Source organism: Arachis hypogaea, chromosome 20 (assembly GCF_003086295.3).
Source record: "Arachis hypogaea cultivar Tifrunner chromosome 20, arahy.Tifrunner.gnm2.J5K5, whole genome shotgun sequence".
Classification (NCBI taxonomy): Eukaryota; Viridiplantae; Streptophyta; class Magnoliopsida; order Fabales; family Fabaceae; genus Arachis; species Arachis hypogaea.
Window position 1 is genome coordinate 99,678,347 of NC_092055.1, and position 20,696 is coordinate 99,699,042.

The window sequence follows — 20,696 nt, forward strand, 5'->3', positions numbered from 1 at the left end:
AAAGCATGGTTAGAGGAGAATTGAGTGAATCAACCCTATACACTTGAGCAACTAGAGCGGATACACATCTGGTGAAGGTTCGATTGCTCAATTACATATTTTCACCGGTTATCATCCCTTTTCTTGCAAGTTTTAGAATCTTTTCAATAACTCAATTCAATTGTGGATTTGATTGATATGATTGCTTTAGCCCTTGTATTCATATATGTATTCTTGGGAAATGATTTATTTTGACTAAGTAATTGCATTCATGTAGATAGGTTGCATTTAGATAGAATGCATTTAGATAGTTTATTAGCATTGAATAAATGTTGATACCCTTTGTCTCTCTCTTGGTTTAGAAAGAGGACATGCTTAGTTTAAGTATGGGGAGGTTTGATAAACCTCAATTTTGTGGTTTATCTTGTGTTGAATTTAGGAGATTTTATCAATTTATCTCACATTTATTCAATGAAATAGCATGGTTTCATGAATTTCTCCTAATTGTGCTTAATTGTTAAAAACATGTATTTTGGGCCTTTAAATTGCTAAATTTAATTCACTTTAATTCCATTCGATGCCTTGATATATTTGTTCAGTGATTTCAGGTTCATAAGACAAGGATTAGGTGAAAGAAGTTAAGAGAAAAGCATACAAAGTGAAGAATTCATGAAGAAATGAGCATTTGGAGGACTCATGGCCACATGCATGCGTCACCCACGCGTACGCGTGAGGAGGGAATTTGCAAGGTGACGCGCACGTGTCGACCACGCGCACGCGTGACGTTGGTCACGTGACCTCATTAAAGGCAATATGCTGGGGGCGATTTCTGAGGCTATTTGATGCAGAATTCAAGAGAAAACAAGGGGGAGCAATTAGATTAGCTTAGGATCATGCTTTAGGTAGTTTTCTAGAGAGAGAAACTCCCTCTTCTCTCTAGAATTATGGTAGAATTAGGTTAATTTCTGTTAGATCTAGGGTTTAATTCTTGTTTTCTTTGCAATTTCTTGTCCCTACACCTTTATTTTCTTCGTTTACATTGTTAATTTCTCTTTTGAGCTACTCTTCTATGTTGATGAATTCTTGTTAATTTCTATTTTATTTAATGTAATTTGATGTTTCTTTGTTTATTGTTGCTTGACTGAGTTGTTAGTGTTATTTTCTTGCATTGGGTAGTTATAGAATTTACTATTTCTTGCAATTTACCATGTTTTTATTTTATGCCTTCCAAGTATTTGACGAAATGCTTGATTGAATTTTAGAGTAGTTTTTGAGCATTCTTACCTTGGAAAGAGAAATTGGGCAACCTTGAGTCATTAATACCCAATTTAGATTGGTAATCTAGAGTGATTAGTTAGTCTTGTATCCATTAACATTACCTATGGATTGGGATTAACTAGTCCAATTTGACTTTCTCTCAATGTGAAGATAACATTATACCTTCTTCCGATGTTGGAGATGACGAAATAGGATTAGCTCTTGTTAACTATTGTGTTACGATTAATGACTAGGATAGAAAGCATTGATTCTCAATCCTTGCCATGAATGCCTCTTTTTGGCATTTGTTATCTTTAGTTGTTTGCTTTAATTTCTTTCCATTTAATTTCTAGTCTCTTTATCCGCAAACCCCCTTGAACCTCATAACCAATAACATGCATACCTCACTGCAATTCCTTTGAAAGACGACCCGAGATCTAATACTCTCAGTTATTATTATTAGTTTGCACTCGTGACAAATAAAATTAAACTTTTATTGAGTGTTATTTGTCAGTTTGGAACTATACTTGCAACGAAGTTTTTTTTTCTTACCGAAAAGAAATTCCTAACTGATGATTTTCCTCTTTCAAGTTTAACATGTTTGGCTTGAAATTCTAAATTAGTTGCAATTTTAGCTCTTAATGAATAAATTGGAACAAGACATAGACAACTCTCTTTTTCCTATTTTTAAAATGCTAACTAATATAAGTATAGCTATAGGTAGCTATAAATACGTTTCAAGAGCTAGCAAGTTGACAACTAATTTCTAATATATGTGTTTTAGTTGATATGCATTCTTTGATTTTGAATGGGTACTAGGAAGGTATTTTGGAGGCTCTGATCATTGCTAAAATAAATTATTCAATGTACATGTTGTGTTGGTTCCAACAGTATACAACTAGTAGGAGGATATGAATTAACTTTAGTTTTAATTTGTTGAATGCTTGGTGTATGTGTTTTGATGCAACATTATCGAAGATTATTGATGGTTCAGTTCTGATGCTTAGCTTCTTTCATGCTTTTAAAATTTTACTGTTGTAATATTTTTTATTGATTTATTACTTATTTAAATATTGTTATGTATTTGTGTTATTTAGGTTGAGTTGTTGATTTTGCTATAGATAACTTTGTCTCTATGGAAGTTGATGGTGGGAATGTAACACAAAATCCTGAAAATGAAGAAAGATTTGAAACTGCATAAGATATTAAAAAAAAGGACAAAGGAAACAACATCTTATGTGTGGAGATATTTCACAAAACTTGGAGTTGGTACTGATGGTATAGATCCTGCTCAATATGATGGATGCAAACAGAAGTTTAAGACTGGTGGTAAACAATATTGGACATCGTCACTTAAACGTCATTTGGACAGGTGCGTGAAAATAGACTTTGAGGATATTGGTCAATCTTTGATAGAAATGCAAAATAAAATGGGGGGCTCTCAAGATAGATAATTATGTATCGCGTGAGATGTTTGCTACCTTTGTGATTGATTGTGATGTTTCCTTTTCTATTGTTAATAATAAGAAATTTAGGAATTGGGTAAAATATATCAGTCTAACTCTAGGCCTGACTACTAGAAATACTCTTAAGGAGAATGTGCTGAAAATTTACTCAAGGAAAAAAGAAAAGCTTAAAAGTACTTTAGTAGCCATTCCTAATAGAGTTTGTTTGACTTCTGATTTATGGACATCCATCACTATAGAGGATTATTTATGATTAATTGCTCACTTTGTTGATTTAAACTAGAAATTGCAAAGTAAAATTTTGAGTTTTTGTCATATGCCCCCTCTTCATACTGGATTTGAATTGTCTTCCAAGATTTTTGAGCTTTTAAATGAGTAGAGAATTGAAAAGAAGATTATGACTCTTACATTAGATAACGCATCTGCTAATGATACATGCCAAGATCATTTGAAAAGTACTTTAAATATGCATAATTGGTTGTTGTGTGATGGGGAGTTCTTTCATATTTGTTGTTCTGCTCATATCTTGAATCTCATTGTGCAAGATGGATTAAAAATTGCTCATGATGCATTTGATAAGATTAGGGAAAGTGTGAAATATGTAAGGGGATTGGAAAGTAGAATGATAAGGTTTAAAGAATGTGTTTCAGCGATTCAGTGTTTGCTTTTTACAAGTGGATTGCATCTAGATGTTACTACTCGATGGAGTTCTACATACATTATGCTCGAAAGTGATATCAAGTATCGGAAGGCCTTTGAGTATTTGAAGGCAACCGATCATGCTTATAGGCATTGTCCTTCGGTTGATGAATGGGGGAGAGCTAAAAGGATATGTGAATTTTTATACCTCTTTTATGAAACTACTAATTTGATTTCTAGCACATCTTACCCTACTTCGAATTTGTATTTTCTACAAGTCTATCATATTCAATGTATTTTGATGAGAATTTTGAGAAGTGAAGATAAGCTTCTAACGAGCATGGGAGAAAAGATGATGAACAAATTTAAGAAGTATTGGAAAAAGTATAGTATCATTCTTGCATTTGGTGCTATTCTTGATCATAGGCTTAAGATTGTTACTTTAGAGCTTATGTATGAAGAGATTGATGTTGAGACTGTGAAGGGAAGGTGGAACATGTGAAAAAAAAATTATACAAGATTTTTAAAAAATATGACAAGAATTTTCTTTCAACTGTTGAAGCACAAGGACCAAGTATTCAATCTTCATCCATGGCCCATACCCGTGAAAGTGCAAGCAAGAAGCGACTTGCAATTGTTGGTGTAAGTAACGTTTAACATATTTTAATTCTTTTATATTATTAATTGTCATTTTTTATCCTAACAATATGTGATTATTTCTATTTTTCTAGAAATTGATGAAATGTAACCATCAAACTGAGGTCTCTAGTGGAAAGAATCCACTTGATACGTACTTGGAGGAGCCACTTTTGTCAAAGGATTATTTGGAAGATTTAGATCTTTTGGAATGGCAGAAATTATATGAGAATCGTTATCCAAAGTTATCAATCATGGCATGTGACTTATTGAGTATTCCAATTACTACGGTTGCATTGGAATCTACCTTTAGTATTGGAGCTCATGTCATTAACAAATATAGAAGTCGTATGTTGCCAGAAAATGTTAAGGCTATGATTTGTACTCGTAATTGGAATAAAGGCTTTGTTGATGGTAATTACTAATTAGATTGTTAGTTACTAATTTAATATTTATATAATATTTAAGTATTTATATCTTGTTCTAAATTTGAATATTTTTCTAATTGCAGGTAAAGGTGAAGATGAAGATGTGATTCCTTAAAGTGCTAGGCGAGGCGGTGTTTCAACTTCCAAATCATACTCAAATTTTATTAATTTGGAAGTTGATGATTGATTTATGGATTTTTTTTGGGTGTCTTGTTGATTTATGGATTATGTTGTGTGTTTTGTTTTAAGTATAGTAGGATTATTTGAAATGGATTTATATGTGGATTATGTATTTGTTTTATTATTGTTATGCACTTATATTTGAGACTTGAAACTTATTAATTGTTAAGTTATTGTTATTTGTTAATTTCACATAAAAAAATTAATATGGTAAATTATAAATTTTTTATGGATTAATAATTAATTTAAGATATTACTTTATATATTAAAAAACTAATTCGATAAAATACTTTTATTATAAAATAAAATAACTGTTATTATGTTAAATTGAATTTCATCATAAAAGAAAAAATTTTGTTAAAAAATATTAAAAAAAAGAGGCAGCCCGGCCCGCCAACCTGCCAGTTTGCCCTTTATTAGTTTGGCGGGGCGGGGCAGGCCAGCCCGCTTTGCCACTCATAGATTCAGCTTCACCAATTGGTCAAATTGGCAACCGCCATGTCAGCTTAGCCTTCGTCTTGCTCGCTTACTGCCATCTTCAGCTCCGCCCGCTTTACCAGTGTGTCGCCCCTCTCTTTAGAAATTTTCTTGCCATCGGCGACAGCGCCGCATCGATTGCATCAAGCGCCGAGGTCCGGGACCCTTGCAGATTGAGGATCATTACTTTGAGTAGGCACGAAGCTGCAACCCTTGGATTGAGCACGATTGCTGATCTGCTTCAGCTAGGGCTTCGTTTGCGAGAGAATTAAAGCTGGAAGATTGGTTCTTCTTGGTGATTCGGGCTTTAGCGAGGAGCTGAGCGCTGCGGATGAAGTAGCGCTTGGTTTGGACAGAGCATTCCCTTGGGAGGCAAAGCCAGGTGAGGAGCCTCTTTGTCAAAGTCACGCAGCGAGAAGAAGAGTCAAGTTTAGTTTGTTTGGTCATCATTGTGTAGACTGTAACACCCTACCACACAGAACTTTACGCTTAAGTCATAAAATAGAGGTGGTATGGTACTATGACCTCTAGAATAAAATATACATATGTATAATAATTGAAAGAATATAATATACAAGGAGTCTTGAAGGATAGGTAAAGCAAAATCGTAAAATAAGAGAGTAGAAGGTTAAGGATACAAAATAATCAAGCTCCAAACTCAGCCTGCGAAGCTAAGGCTGGCCGGAGAATATTTACATACATACATATAAAGGTCCGAGTCCCAAAATACACAAAAGAAATCCTAGTTCTCCATAAAACCTCTATGAGGTGCAAAAGTAGAATATACACATAAGGAGAGTTCTATACATATAGACATGTCTAAGCAGAACAAAACATAATATCCCAAAAGACTCACTTTGCTGCAAGAACTTCAGACGCCTAGTGAGGTGCCTCTCGACCTGCATCTGAAAAACACAAATATTCGTATGAAATGAGAATCGGAGGTTCTTAGCATGGTAATGGTGCCGCATACATAAGATATAAGGTCCCGGGAAAGCCAGAGGCAATCCTAGAACTCTGACACTTAGATTATAAAACTTAAAGATTTAAAACGGAAAACCATAAACAGGGTGGTTCTCTAAGGTTTTTAACTTAACCAAAACCTAACTAAAACCCTCAATCCTCTGCCTTTCCTCCAATCCTCCAACTCCGGTAGAACCACACAGACAAACAAACAGACAATAGCAAAACACAATTAGAGTATAAGTAATGCAAGTAGCAAATGTATCTATTAGATATACTAATTCACAAAGGCAATCCCAATTAATGCACAAACAAGCAAAGAAAACATATGCATATGATGTATGCCTGTCCTATGGCTGATGAGTCTCATCCGGTTATCAAGCCAACCTGACATGTCCGGCTGTTAAACCCTGGACAGTCCCTCATACGCGCAGCTTCAAGAGTCTATGCATAGCTTTTTCTCATTCATAAAATAAATTCTGCTTATTGGGGGAACCTTCCAGGGGATTTATAAGTGCCCGGTCACCCTTGCGACGTACGGTCAACAGAGTATCGAGTCTCAACTTGGAGCACGTGGTGGCAAGCCACTACTCTTTACTCAGGGAAACTCGTATCTCAGATAAAAGAAGTGCATAAGCCTCATTCTCATTCATATTCATTCATAATCATTTCATAATCATTCATTATAGCCATAAATATCACATATACGTCATATCTTTGCACTTCTCATATATAAGTCATCACATTTCAAGCTTACTTCACCTCTAAGTTACTTCACCTCCCTAGTTCAAGCCCCTTCGTTACTACTATAACTCAATTCTATGGTCCTAGGGGGTAACAATAGAGGCTCAGAGGTTCCAAACCATATTTTAAATCATAAAATATAAGTTGCTAAAAACAGGGTGTGTGCATACGCACACTTGTACAAATTTGTGCACACTTGTACAAATTTTTAAAGGTGTGCGTACGCTCCAGGGTGTGCGGACACACTCAACAGCAAGCATGTCCATGTATGTGCGTACGCACCATAGTGTGCGTACGCACGTTTTTTGAAAACCACAAGGTGTTCATGCGCACACCGCTCATGCATACGCACGAGCCAAAACACAGCTCCTGTTCGGTGCATGCGCACATAAGTGTGCGTACGTACAAAAACCAAAAGTTCTAGTTTTTGCTGTAACTTAAGAAAATTCAATTTTTGCACAAAATTTATACTGTTTTAAATCTTGTAAAACTATCTTTGATTTGAAATAAATTTCATTCCTATCCAAAATTTGAGGCTCTAGTTATGGACCGCCGAAGTTCATTAAAAATCAAGTTTTTCATCTAAAACACCAAACCTCTATTTTTACCACATTTTCAACTCAAATAAAAAATCTCAAATTTTCAAACCAACCTCAAACAAACTAAATTTAATCCCAATTCTTCTCAATCATTCCATTACTCATTAACATACATATGCCTCAATTTCAACTCCAAGAATTCAAAAATCAACATAGTCTCAAACTTACCCATTAACATAGCATCATTATTCATTCAACACATTACCTAATCAACCATCCACCACATTCATATCATCCAACATCACTCTCATTTATCCACATACAACTCGACACACATGACATTAACCAAAACTACCAAACATGCAACAAACATATAATTAAACTTATCTTAACCCGTCTAGCCTAAGTTTCACGACATATTATATTTTTTATACGAGAAACCAAAATCATCCCTTACCCAATTTCCTCGTATAACCCAAAGACAACTCAATTAGGCAAGGTCCAAGTCTCCACTATCAAAATTCAGCATCCAAAGCTCCTATTCAAGCTTCCAATCTTTTCAATTGTGTTCCAAATCCACTTATAAACTACCTAACACATTTTATCATATCCATACATATAAACTCAATTTTCAATCACAATTAATTATATGATTCACTAGGGTTTAAGGATTCTGACCTTGTATGTGCCTTAATCAAACAAAAGCCCGCTAATTCCTCAAGTTAAATTGACTCTAAAACATCAAAATTGACCAAAATCCCAACACCTAAAACATAAAATTTTTGAAATTGGGGGAGGAGGAATTGAAAATGAAAACATGACTTCCTTACCTAATCAAATACCGAGCTTTGTAAAGCTCGACGCTGCGAACGCGTTGCCACAAACGGTGCGGCGATCAGAGTTCGGAGTGAAAAGTGATGTGGAATCAAAGATTCGAGTGAGGGTTTGTAATTGGAGAGTGTTCTTTCCCCTTTTTAGCTGAGCTTCAGCATGTTTGCATGAGGAGGGAGAGAGAATGAGCTGAAGCTCATTAAGTTAAGTGGGTTGGTTGGACCTATGGGTCCGGCTTGGGTCTGCTTTGAACGGTTTGGTCTGTTCGATTTAATTTTGGATCAAATTTTTTAAAATTAGTGTCAAAATTTTTATTTTAATTAGTTCTATCTGATTAAATTATAAAATTTATATTTCTAATTTTTTTTATTAAAATTTAATTTAGTGACTAATTATTCGTTAATTTTACGAGGTTTACATAAACCAAACGTTTTTAACCCTCAAACGACATCGTATTACGTAAAAATTGGGCACAGATCTAAAACGACACCATTTTGATTATCTGACTTGGCAACTTAACATGCCACGTTAGCATTCCGTTAATGAAAATCACTCTAAGGACAAACATGAGTTACGATTTAATATTTAGGGTCTCAATTGGGTAAATTGAAATTTTTAGATCGAAATTGAGGCCAAATTAAAATTTTAGGGGCCAAAATAAGTATTTACTCAACAAAATTCCATTACACTCTCTTATAAATTTCTAGTGCATTTCTATATATTCATCTTAATTTCACAATAAAGACATTGAATTTTGATTTTTTTTTTTTTTTGCAAAGATGGTTTAAAAAAAGAGAAATGTTCATTCTTAAGTTTTGATAGTTTTAAAAACTAAGTAGATATTTTTTGTGTTTTTTTTTTTGTGAATGGTTGATATTTTTTTTGAAATAAAAAATGGTTTAATTACTCTATTGGTCCTTATAGTTTTGCGAAATTTTTAATTAGGTCTCTATACTTTTTTTTTTCTTTTGATTGAGTCCTTGCACTAATTTTTTTTAGTTGGGTCCCTACACTTTTTTTCTTTTATTTGGATTATTTTTTTTAGTTGGGTCCTATAAAATTAAGCCAATTATTATTAAGAGGGACCTAATTGAAAAAAATTTAGTGCAGGAACCCAATTAAAAAAATATATATAAAAACCTAATTAAAATTTTTATGAAACTATAAGAACCAACAGAATAATTAAATCTAAAAAAATCTATATATAAAATTTTGCTCCAAATTTTTTGCAGGTAACTTCTAAACAATTATCTAAATATAAAATAACAAATATTTATTTACAAAAATTTAATATATATTAAATATTATACAAATACTAAAATATTAAAAATTAAAAATTTTAAAATAATAATAAACTGGCAATTTATATTTCTTTATTAATTTTTAATTTTTGATACTTAAATTTAGATTTATATATTATATAATATCATATTATCAAAAATTTTATTTACTATAATAATATTATAAATTTCCTTGTACGTATATAATAATAATAGTTAGAATTCCGATTTAATTCTTAATATTTTGATATTATAATTTTAGATAAATTAATCAATTTTATAAAATTTATATATAAAAAAATCTATATATAAAATTTTGTGAACGGTTGAATTTTTTTTATGTTTTTATTTTGTGAACGGGTGAATTTTTTTTAAATAAAAAAATCTATATATAAAATTTTGCTCCAAGTTTTTGCATGTAACTTCTTAATAATTATCTAAACATAAAATAACAAATATTTATTTACAAGATATTTAATATATATTAAATATAACACAAATATTTAAATATTAAATAATTAAAAATTTTATTTATTATAATAATATTATAAATTTCCTTGTATATATATTATAATAATTAAAATTTTGATTTAACTCATAAAATATTTTGATATTATAATTTTAGATAAATTAATCAATTTTATAAAATTTATACTAAATTTAATAATTTTACAATTTAAATCTTATTACAATTTTAAAATTTTAAGTATTTAATTTATTTTTTTATTTTCCGTTAAAATTTGGATTTTGTTTAACTTCGTCTGCACGGCTAAAATACCCTGGTTGAAAACATAAAGGAGAGATTGAAGGGGTTTAACAAGGGCTTTATAAGTCCACCCAGATGAACACTACGAAGTGATTGCTGTTCCACAGAGAAATCGGAAGCTTGAAAATGGCGACGACCATTTGGAGAACCAATTCAGCAAGAAACGCAGTTCGCTATTTCACTCAGCTGAGCCGCCAGTCCCAACTCACTCATTGCACAGCTTCTTCCCCTTCTCTTCCCTCTCGATTCTCCTCCCTCCGCCACTTCCGATCTAGTCGCGATCCTATCTCTAGGTTATTTCATGTCTCTTCTCACCTCATTCATTCATTTCCACTGAATTTTTTTGTTTATAGATTTTATGAAAATTTAATTGATTGATTGTGCAGGAATTATGAGATCATTCCTCCGATGAACTGGGGGATTCGCGTTGTGCCGGAGAAGAAAGCCTTTGTGATAGAGAGATTTGGAAAGTACGTTAAGACACTTCCCTCTGGAATTCATTTCTTGATCCCCTTCGTTGACCGCATTGCTTATGTGCATTCCCTCAAAGAGGAGGCTATTAACATTCCTGACCAATCTGCTATCACTAAAGATAATGTCACTATCCTCATTGATGGTGTTCTCTACATCAAGGTCTTCATTGTTCTTTGTTTTCTTGCATCTCTATTTCATTTATTGGTCAATGGCAAATAACGGTGTTGATAATTATCTATTTAAATTTTGTGTTTATTTAGTATTTGAATTTCTGGGTGTAGATTGTGGATCCTAAGCTAGCTTCTTATGGAGTAGAGAATCCCATTTATGCTGTCATTCAGCTGGCACAAACGACGATGCGTAGTGAGCTTGGTAAGATTACCCTTGACAAGACATTCGAGGAAAGGGACACGCTGAATAAGAAGATTGTGGTAAGTAATTTGAGTATACTTTTCTGTTATATTTTTCCTTTTTTATTCTTACTTAAGGAAGCATCCTAGCTAATTGAATTTCAAGTTGTATGGTGTTGGTGTAAATCTTGGATAAGAGGAGCATGGTGCCTCTTTACATGGAAATGTTGGACTTCCTGGAACTGCAGCTGATGTTCTATTTATCATATAGTAATTTTAAAGTCTTATTTGAATTTAGTTATACATGAGGGACAAGTGCGGAAGCATAATGTTCACCAAGTTTGTGACTGTTTTGTTATTAGTCCCTATCCTGCAATGAAATAAACTTGTTTCAATATCCAATTCGGAACCACTATAAAGTTGAGCGTATCATTGGTTTGACTCAAGTACGTTTATTTTGAGAGGCTATTACTATTATAATGGTGACTGTAAATACATGCTAAGTATAAATAAGGCTTATGTTAGAAATATCTTGTCACTGTGTATCATGTATGCTCTTCTACTAAATACCTTATCAATGTGTCAGTGTGTCATGCTGCAAAATTAATTGATTGGAGCATTCTAGCATATTTAATAGCTGAATATCTCTCTCTCTTTGCCCCAATGATTGTTTCTTGAACTGTAGTGGATTTGGAAAGGCACAGTAATATGTTTCAAACATATCTGCAGTAGGGAAATTGAAAATATCCTTCCACAAACATAGATCCTAAGGCTTGCAGTTGCTGGAAATAAAATATCTCGTCATGCATTTACGCTGTATTCTGATTTCGGGCTAGGACTTAGGAAGTAATTTGATTATTTGATTATGGATTTATAAGCTAGGTTTATTTTCAAAGTGAAAGCAAGCTTATTTTGTTAATGGAATTTGAATATCTTCTTTCAAATCCTGAACATAGTTTCTAAATTTCCTTTGTCCCTTGGTTTCATTTAACAATGATGAGAGAGAATAGACATGAAATAATGGCTATAGGCTTTTCCATCCATAGTTGTTAGACTAGTGTTTTCTTTGTGATAAAGAAAGAAACAGGATTTTCAAATTCTTCTCGATGAATAGAAAGAACAACTCTTTTCACATCTGTATTCAAATAACGAAGATTGATTATATGGAAAAAATTGTTGCAGGAGGCCATTAGTGTGGCTGCTGAAAGCTGGGGGCTGGAATGCCTTCGATATGAAATACGTAAGTTTAACATATTTTTTAAACTGAAATATTTTCCTTTCCCCCTGATTTTGTACTTGAAAGTATGTGTAATTTTTCTTTCAGGGGATATCTCTCCTCCACGTGGAGTGAGAGCCGCTATGGAGATGCAAGCAGAGGCAGAGCGGAAAAAGAGAGCTCAAATTCTTGAGTCTGAAGGTAATCAAATTGATTTTCCATTTATTGAGAGGTTCTACTGTGATATTTTTACATTAATTCATTCTCATCCTGGAATTGACTTTGGCACCCATGTCATCCAGCTTTTTAAGATTGTGTGTGTACTGGAATTGATGATGTTTAATGTTAAACAGGAGTGAGACAGGCCAACATCAACATTGCTGATGGTAAGAAGAGTGCAGTGATCCTAGCATCAGAAGCTGGGAAGATGGATCAAGTCAATAGAGCTAAAGGTTAATTTCGTGTCTTGCTCTGTTTCCATATTTCAATTATGTATCCATATTAATTCTTAAGAAGGATTTGCCATCACCGCTGAGCATCACAGGCAAACTCTTCATACTTATAATGTGTAATATGTATGTTCTCTTTGTGATAAAATGTTGTTTCGTGTGAGAAGGGAGGGGGATGATGAAATGTAGGCTGATGGTCCAAAGTATTACTAGTATTCTTTTATATCAAGCCATCACTTACATAGTGTTCCAATTGGCATGCAATCACTTCTCTATTTCCTTTATGTTTCCTTTACTTTTTTGAAGAAACTAAATTGTTGCTTCCTCTTGATATCTTTAATCTCTAAATCTTTATAATTACAATTATACTTCTTCAGGTGAGGCTGAAGCTATCCTTCTTGTGTCAAAAGCCCTGAAAGAAATTGGAGGAGCAGAGGTGAGATTTGTCATTTTATTCATATTCCATCTGCTGCATCTTGTGCAAGTAATAAATTATATTTTGGTCAATAACTTCTTAGAATTTTGGCCAATTGTGTAACCATTTGAATATGTTTACCAAAATAGATGCAGCATCTAAATTTCTACTGTTTACTTGCATCTGAATTTCTACTGTTTACATGATGCATTTTTTTTGGTGTTGGGGGCTTGGGGCATGCCAGCATTTTTTTTTTGCATGTGTGAGAGAGAGTCATTATTACAGTTTTCATTGGAGCGTCTGGTTGACTATTTTATGTAGTTTTGATTTATTGTGAGCAATCCATAATCATTAGGCTAGAATGGTGTTTGAGTTGACATCATCTCTGAAACTGATAAAGGAAATCTGGTGTATAGATTTGCTCCTAATTGGCTCACTTATTTTAAATTTTCCATGTATCATGGAATAAAAGGGGGGATGGAATTGATGTTGTCATTTGCTTTGCAGGCAGCAAGTTTAAGGGTTGCAGAGCAATATATTCATGCTTTCAGTAACATAGCGAAGGAGGTTGTAGATTACAAGCTAACTTATATGCAAGGACCATTTAACCATTTTTTTCGCTTTGAAATTTGTCTTATATTCTCTTACTTTTTTCTCAGGGAACGACAATGTTGCTTCCTAGCTCTGCATCCAATCCTGCTAACATGATGGCTCAGGCCCTTACTATGTATAAAAGCCTGCTTGGTAATGTTTCCGGAAACAAATCTTCATCAACGTCAGGGCAGTTGGAAGGAAATAATTCCTCTGGCGAGGGTAAAGATGAAGGTACTGCAACTGCTACTTCAGCTCTGGAAATCCCAGATCATCATGAAAAAACGGGGTTTTCACTTCAGAGCCCCAAAAGAAGGGAATAGTCTTTGATTTTGCAAAACTTTGCCATTCTAGTGATTTGATTTGTTTTTAGAGAGGGAAGCTGAAGTTTGTTTGGACTTCTGTTGCTAGTTGCTTAGCATTGATCACAGGATACACACAGAATTTATGACCATGTATTCAAAATCTCTTTTCTTACTAACGGGCAAATATGGCAAGAGAAGAGGAGCAATTCTTCTGTCTATCATGTATATATTCGTTTACTGCTATTCCTTGTTTACTTCCTTAAATAATTCTTGCCTGCTTACATAGCTTCATTTGAAGTTATTTAATTTTTCAAAAGGAGGTGGTTGATTATATTATAACTAATACATAGGAGGTGCTGTAACACCCCGATTCTCCACAGAATTATTCTAAAAAATTCTGTGATGAGAAATTCGATAAATATTTGAGAATCACCTCATCATAAAATAATAAGGTAGATTTAGACTTGATAAGCGAAAAAAAAATAGATATATCATGTGAGATAAGAACGTATCCTAAACTAAAAACTGTATCAAACAAACTCCACCCTTTTATAATTAAACCGGTTTTTCTTTCTTCTATTACAAAGTCACGGTTTTCTTTTCTTTTTTCCGGTTTAACCAAACCATGCTTTCTTTATCTTTAAAGGTGAATTCTATGGTGTAGAAGGAAGATTCTTTCTATACATGTAGAAGACACGTGTAAGGAGATGAGAGTGTTATAGTGGCATGATCTTCTAATTATGAATTGCATAATGTGATGTGTGACTTTATTAAAAGGGACAAACTCTATGTCTATTGCAGGAGTGGGACAGATAAATAGTGGTAATTAATAAGATCATTATTCTATGTAAGTAAACATAATTAAATTATGATTATTATATTAATATAATGAGCCTGTAATTAGTGGTTCAGGTTTTTGTTTTGTAGGCCAAATTTTATATATGTTATTACCAATATGAGTTAGGCCCGAAGTGAAGGAGGTTGAAAATTTGGATTATGAGACGGACATATAGGAATATAGAATTGACATATATTTGCTGTTGTTGAATCCTTCTACCTGAACTTTAGTATCCTCCCAAGACGTATATACCCGAAACCGGACCTTTTCTCACGACATGCACCTTGCCAGGAGCCATTTCTCTGAAACGGAACTCACGAAGCTTGAAGACCGTTTCGGTTTCAAGTGGGTATATGAACTTAGTTTTATAATGCTTATTAATATCAAAGAGAATGTGTTAAGATTTCGAAAAGACACCTCATCTATTTTAAATTACTCCTATCAAAACAAATTAAATAAGAAAATAAATATCGGTAAATGTCTTGACTCATATAATTTGAAAAACAAGGTATACGGAAACAATTGAATTCCATTGGTTTTTCAAATTAGTGCATATCACGTGTTGTAATATGTAAAGGAAGAAAAGAATTAAAAATATACCATTACAATAACATGACAATATCTATTTTTATTAAATTGATTTAAATTGTTATTGTAAATAATAATATTGTAAAATAACACACAATTATTTTGTTATTTTAAAAATTAAATTTTTATTTATTTTACTTTCCACAAAAAATAAATAGACTTGCAAATTGCAATTGGAATATGGAAAATTCCTAATACAAAAAATCATGAATTAAAAATATAATAGGTTTTTATTTATTCTTATGTAGCATTTATACAAATCAAATTTATTGTCAATATGAAATCAAATTATTTAAAATAAGAATTGTGAGACAGTAACAAATTAAATAGTAAGTCCGATTATAGTTTACATTTTAAAATTTTTTGTTCACTAATAATGTTATATTGATTATTTAAAATAATAATAATAATAATAATAATAATAATAATAATAATAATAATAATAATTAAAAAATAAATTAATAATTTAAATCTAAAAATCAAAAGCATATGTCAATCCTAAGGTTCAGGTAGAAGGATTCAACAACAGCGAACATATGTCAATCCTATATTTCTGTATGTCTGCCCCATGACCCAAATTTTTAACCTCCTCCACTTCGAGCCTAACTCATATTGGTAATAACATATATAAAATTTGGCCCACAAAACAAAAATCTCAACCACTAATTACAGGCTCATTATATTAATATAATAATCATAATTTAATTATGTTTATTTACACATAATAATGACCCTATTAATTACCAATATTTACCTGTCCCACTCCTGCAACAAACACAGAGTTTGTCTCTTTTTAATAAAGTCACACATCACATTATGCAACTCATAATTAGAAAACTGTGCCACTATAACAGTCTCATCTCCTTACACATGTCTTCTACATGTATAGAAGGAATCTTCCTTCTACACCATAGAATTCACCTTCCTTAAATAAACCAAATCCAAAGAGACTCTGATTAAACTCATCTTCTCTTCTCTTACAACCAAACGTGTTTCGAAGGAAACTATGATCACCTCTTCATGTAATCAATACTGAGATGTGGTGTTGCAAGAGGAAGAAACCACGAAATTTTGCCGCACCAGCTCACCCCTTTCCACCTCTTATAGGTTATATGGATGAGCCAAGCCTTTCAATTTCCCTAGAAACCACACGAAGGGAAGAAAGGAAGCAAGAGTGGCGACTGATCAAGGAAGAGAAAGAGGAAACGTCAACAGGATCATCATCTGCGTTCATAACCACCAAGAAGAGGAGGACCATCAAAGGAGCTGCTACCGAAGCTAGAGAAGAAATCCTACCCTTTTTTCTTTCTGAATCCCTTAGTGTTCTTTTTGGTGGGTAGGGGTGGAAACAGGTCAGGCCAGGCTTTACTCTTAACAGGCCTGGCCTGTCATGTAGTGAATTGGCCTGAGTCTGGCCTGTTATAAGCTTTTTTTAAAGTACTAAGCCTGGCCTGAAGCCTATTAAAAGGCCTGATAATTTATTTTTTACAAAAATAAAAATATTCTTTAAAAAAATATTTTTAATATCATATTTAATATTTATAAAAAAATTTAAATTTTAAAGTATTTAAAAATACAAAACTATTTATAATTAAATATAATAAATTTAAAATATCTCATAATTTTGTTAATAATAAAAAAATTATTTATATATGTAATTATGTATTAACAGGTCCAGACAGGCCTGACAGGCTAATAAGGCTAATTAGTGAGCCTGGACCTGACCTATTAACATAATAAGACTTTTATAAAACCCTAAGCTTGTGCTTAGTTTATAACAGGCCAGGCTAGGCTACGGCCCCTAGCAGGCCGCCTGGCCTTTTTCCATCCCTATTGGTGGGTAAGAATCAGTAACTCTGTGTTCTGTTGCTTTTCCTAATTCAAAGAAACCCTTGTTAAATTTCAATTTCTTTAATTGGTCACCAAATCAATCGAATTCAGCCCATTACACGAGTAAGACTCCTCGTGCTCTATGTGAAGCTTGGGCAATTGGCCCTGTGAATTGACAAAATTCTTTAATTGCGTTTGTTAGGATTTTTTTATTTAAGGTAGTAAATGACAGACTTTGGTTTGTGAATTTTCGAAGAAAGGTAAGGGATAGTTCATAAACAGAATATTATGTTTGTTGCTATATCTGCTGGTGATGAATGATGGTTCATTATGGATTGATAATTTATTGTGTTTGAATGATGATTGATGATTTATTATGTGTATGATTGATGATGATCTCCTATGAAAAAAAAATTTATGTTTATGATGGTGCAGAAAAATACATGTTCAATTAAGTATATGTGCACTTGTGAAAAGGATGAATTGATGAGTTTGAACCAAGGTTGCGAGAACCGAACCGATCAATAAACTGATAAGGTGACTGGTTCATTGGTTTAATGGTTGACCGGAGTTCAACCTGGGTTCAACCGGTTTAGTTAAATATTAAATAAAATTATTAAAAATTTAATATATAACTTCAAATATTAAATAACATTCAGTAAGCTCCATATTTTTGTCATATTGCTGCTTGAATCTCCCAAAGTAACAGCAAAGACAGCATCAAATTCTCCTGCTCCTAGAACTCTAGCCAACAACACTCCTTCCAAGTTCAGGGTAGCATCTAAAAGTTTTGTTTGTGAATCTGGTTCAATCTGCATGAATTGCAAAGAAAGAGTAGTTACTACCAGCAGATACAATTTATAATCAACATCATTCAGACAGAATAAGCATAATAATAAGCGTAAAATCAATGAAAGGAACTTACAGGAACACCTGCAGCCTCATCTAATCCCAAGCATAGCTTCTTTTGAACCTAATAATGCTTTATTAACTGCTTTCTTATTGGGTTTAGAAACTTACTCTATCCACTGTGAGAATTGCATTTTCAACATCAACACAAAAGAAAAGCAAGAACATGAGAGGATGAAGCGTAAAAATTATGACCAAAATTAACTCAGCAAAAAATATTCGACAGAATCATTCAACAATTTGAAACCAGTAAAGCCAGTACAAATTATAAAAATCAGTAAATCCAGTATTAACAAAAATCAGTGCAAATTAACAAAATCTGAAAACAGCAACTCAATATTATTAACAACAGTGCAAATTACAAAACAAGAAAAAATAATTCCACTCAACAGTGCTTCCTGGCAGCGAGGGAGGAAGGGAAGTGAGGGGGCGGAGGAGTGGGAACTGCCGGCAAAGACAGAAAGAGCTCGAACAGAGGAGACGACGAACGAGAACGATGAGAGGAGAAGAGAGTAGGAGACCTTCCTACGACGGCGGCGAAAGGAGGAACGATGAGAAGAGGGACAGTGGCTGCGAGCTGCGTTCGAACTTCCATCGAACAAAGGCTCCAGCCTTCCACACGCGACGCCGCACCCACCGTCTGTCCTCGGAGGAGAAGAGTGGCGATGACTTCGAAGAGAAATGGTGGCTGCGAGCTGCATTCGAAGTTCGAAGGAGAAGAGTTTGGCCGTTTTGGGGAGTATGGTTCTCCAATTTTCAGAGAGAAAAGAGAGGAGTGGGATCTGGGATGGCATATACGGTGGGTATTGGGGCATGGATGGTTTTCATTTTTTTTTATAAACTTAAACGGCGCGTTTTGAGGTAGCCACCGAACTGGAAACCTCAAAAAAACCCTGCCTGTTCCGACAGTTCACCGGTTAACTTCCGGTTCGGTCAGTTTTTAACCGGTTTTTTTCCAATAAGTTTTTAGAATCAACCGAACTGATTAGATGATCGGTTCTTAGTTATTTTGGTTGAACCGATCGGTTCGATTTGATTTTTAAAACCATGGTTTAAACTCCTGAGACTGTGCTAATCACTTTGGTAACTTTGATTAGTCAAAAGAAAGTTATAATTATGGTTTTAGAGGAATTTTAGACTTGAATATAAAATTTGGTATGAGAGGTTGTTAAATTACTTAATGTAGAATTTTCTGCATATTTGGCAGCAACTCAAAATAAAAACTGGGAGCATTCTAGACATAATTTTTCATCCAAATTATTTTTCTATCAAACTTCAAGAAGTCAAGATTTCTCCATAAAAATTTCAAGGAATTTGGCCTAGTGGTTTAGAAGATGTGAATTTTTAAAATTTAGTAGTTGTTGTAGAATTGTCTGATTTTCTGGTTCTGCAGTTGATATTTTGAGTTGCTACTAAAGGGATTCTGAAGGACTGTAAGTATACTTTAATTGAGTACAAATTTCATATCCATATGTATTTTGTAGACTTAATTAAGTCACTTGGAAGCTGGGTTGCTGTTGGAAATTCTAAACCGATTTATGAAAACAGTACATTATTTCCAATTGACAATTAATTAATCAAATGAAGTGATATGAATCTGAAACTTATTTGTTCTGAAACTCAGGGATGTTGTGTGTATCCTCACCAAAATCTAGAAGCAACGGATTGGAATTGAATTTATTATAGATTTTACAAAAATAGAGCTTCTTGTTATTTCCTGAATTTTTATGAGTGTAGCAGTAGATTTTCAAAGTTTGTTATCAAATTCAATTCTAATATAAATGCAATAAAATCTAATTCAAATTAAAGAATAGGATCTCTAGAATGACCTTGTCAAAAGAGATAGCTCATGCCTAAACCTTTCACGATGTGAAACCACGTAACAAGACAGCAAGGTGTTGTTCCAAAAGTCTAGAATAATAGTCTCGGTTTATCCTCAATAGCTAGAGTTAGATTGTCCAAAAAAATATGATTCTTAGTTCTATAGAAGCTTGAGTTCAATACGGATGTGTGGACATAAAGTTTGTAGAAGTCTGAGTTTGTTTATTATATTAATTGTTTAGTAGAAGACTGGTCGCCAATGAGGTATTAGGCTAAACAAGCCAGGATAATGAATAAGAATGTAAGTTGTCCCTAAAAAGGTTTAAAGTTAAAAGGTAATGCGGAGGTATGCTTAATAATATGGTGATGTGGAGGTATACTTAGTTATGTGGTGATTCGGAGGTATGCATATCTATAAGGTGATGCGGAAGTATGATGAAAAGAAAGGATATGAGAATGAATTAAAGAGATAATTGAAAATGGATCATTATTCATGAGAATTGTATGTTTGAATGGGCCTTTGTGCCAAATTGCTAATGCAAAAGTGCCCACCTAGCTGATAGCCTAAAGTTGCGAATGCGGGAATGTTCGCCTAACTGTTAGAACTGTTTCCTACTGTGATGCACATTGAAAAGTTATTATGATGAGGCCTAACTGAAACGGGTAACCGTGATGCCAAGGTATCCTAACTAACATGCATTTGCCCATGATGATACCGATGTGTC

The 20,696-nt window shown here is 33.4% G+C and overlaps 2 protein-coding genes across 3 annotated transcripts; both read left to right on the plus strand.

The window, feature by feature from the left end:
• The first annotated feature begins 3,099 nt into the window (after positions 1 to 3,099).
• LOC112786050 (zinc finger BED domain-containing protein RICESLEEPER 2-like) lies at positions 3,100 to 3,843 on the plus strand. The gene has a single exon (XM_025829475.1). The coding sequence runs from the start codon at positions 3,100 to 3,102 to the stop codon at positions 3,841 to 3,843; it is 744 nt and encodes a 247-aa protein (XP_025685260.1).
• A 6,362-nt stretch (positions 3,844 to 10,205) lies between these two features.
• On the plus strand, positions 10,206 to 14,228 carry LOC112784531 (uncharacterized). 2 transcript variants are annotated; one of them, XM_025827769.3, is made up of 9 exons: positions 10,206 to 10,478; positions 10,572 to 10,818; positions 10,941 to 11,090; positions 12,192 to 12,249; positions 12,334 to 12,426; positions 12,579 to 12,677; positions 13,052 to 13,110; positions 13,597 to 13,656; positions 13,749 to 14,228. In XM_025827769.3, exons 1-9 carry the CDS (start codon positions 10,312 to 10,314, stop codon positions 14,001 to 14,003), a joined length of 1,188 nt encoding a protein of 395 aa, XP_025683554.1. In that variant the 5' UTR covers positions 10,206 to 10,311; the 3' UTR covers positions 14,004 to 14,228. The 2 variants fall into 2 exon arrangements, with proteins under 2 accessions (XP_025683554.1, XP_025683555.1); XM_025827770.3 differs by lacking the exon at positions 13,597 to 13,656.
• Positions 14,229 to 20,696: the final 6,468 nt, after the last annotated feature.

Bases quoted from the DNA above. Each gene is read 5' to 3' on its own strand.
- LOC112784531 (XM_025827769.3), top strand. From the start codon at position 10,312: ATGGCGACGACCATTTGGAGAACCAATTCAGCAAGAAACGCAGTTCGC. The intron at 10,819-10,940 runs GTCTTCATTGTT...TTCTGGGTGTAG, and splicing joins ATGGTGTTCTCTACATCAAG to ATTGTGGATCCTAAGCTAGC. The intron at 13,657-13,748 runs GTTGTAGATTAC...CTTTTTTCTCAG, and splicing joins TCAGTAACATAGCGAAGGAG to GGAACGACAATGTTGCTTCC.
- LOC112786050 (XM_025829475.1), top strand. From the start codon at position 3,100: ATGACTCTTACATTAGATAACGCATCTGCTAATGATACATGCCAAGAT.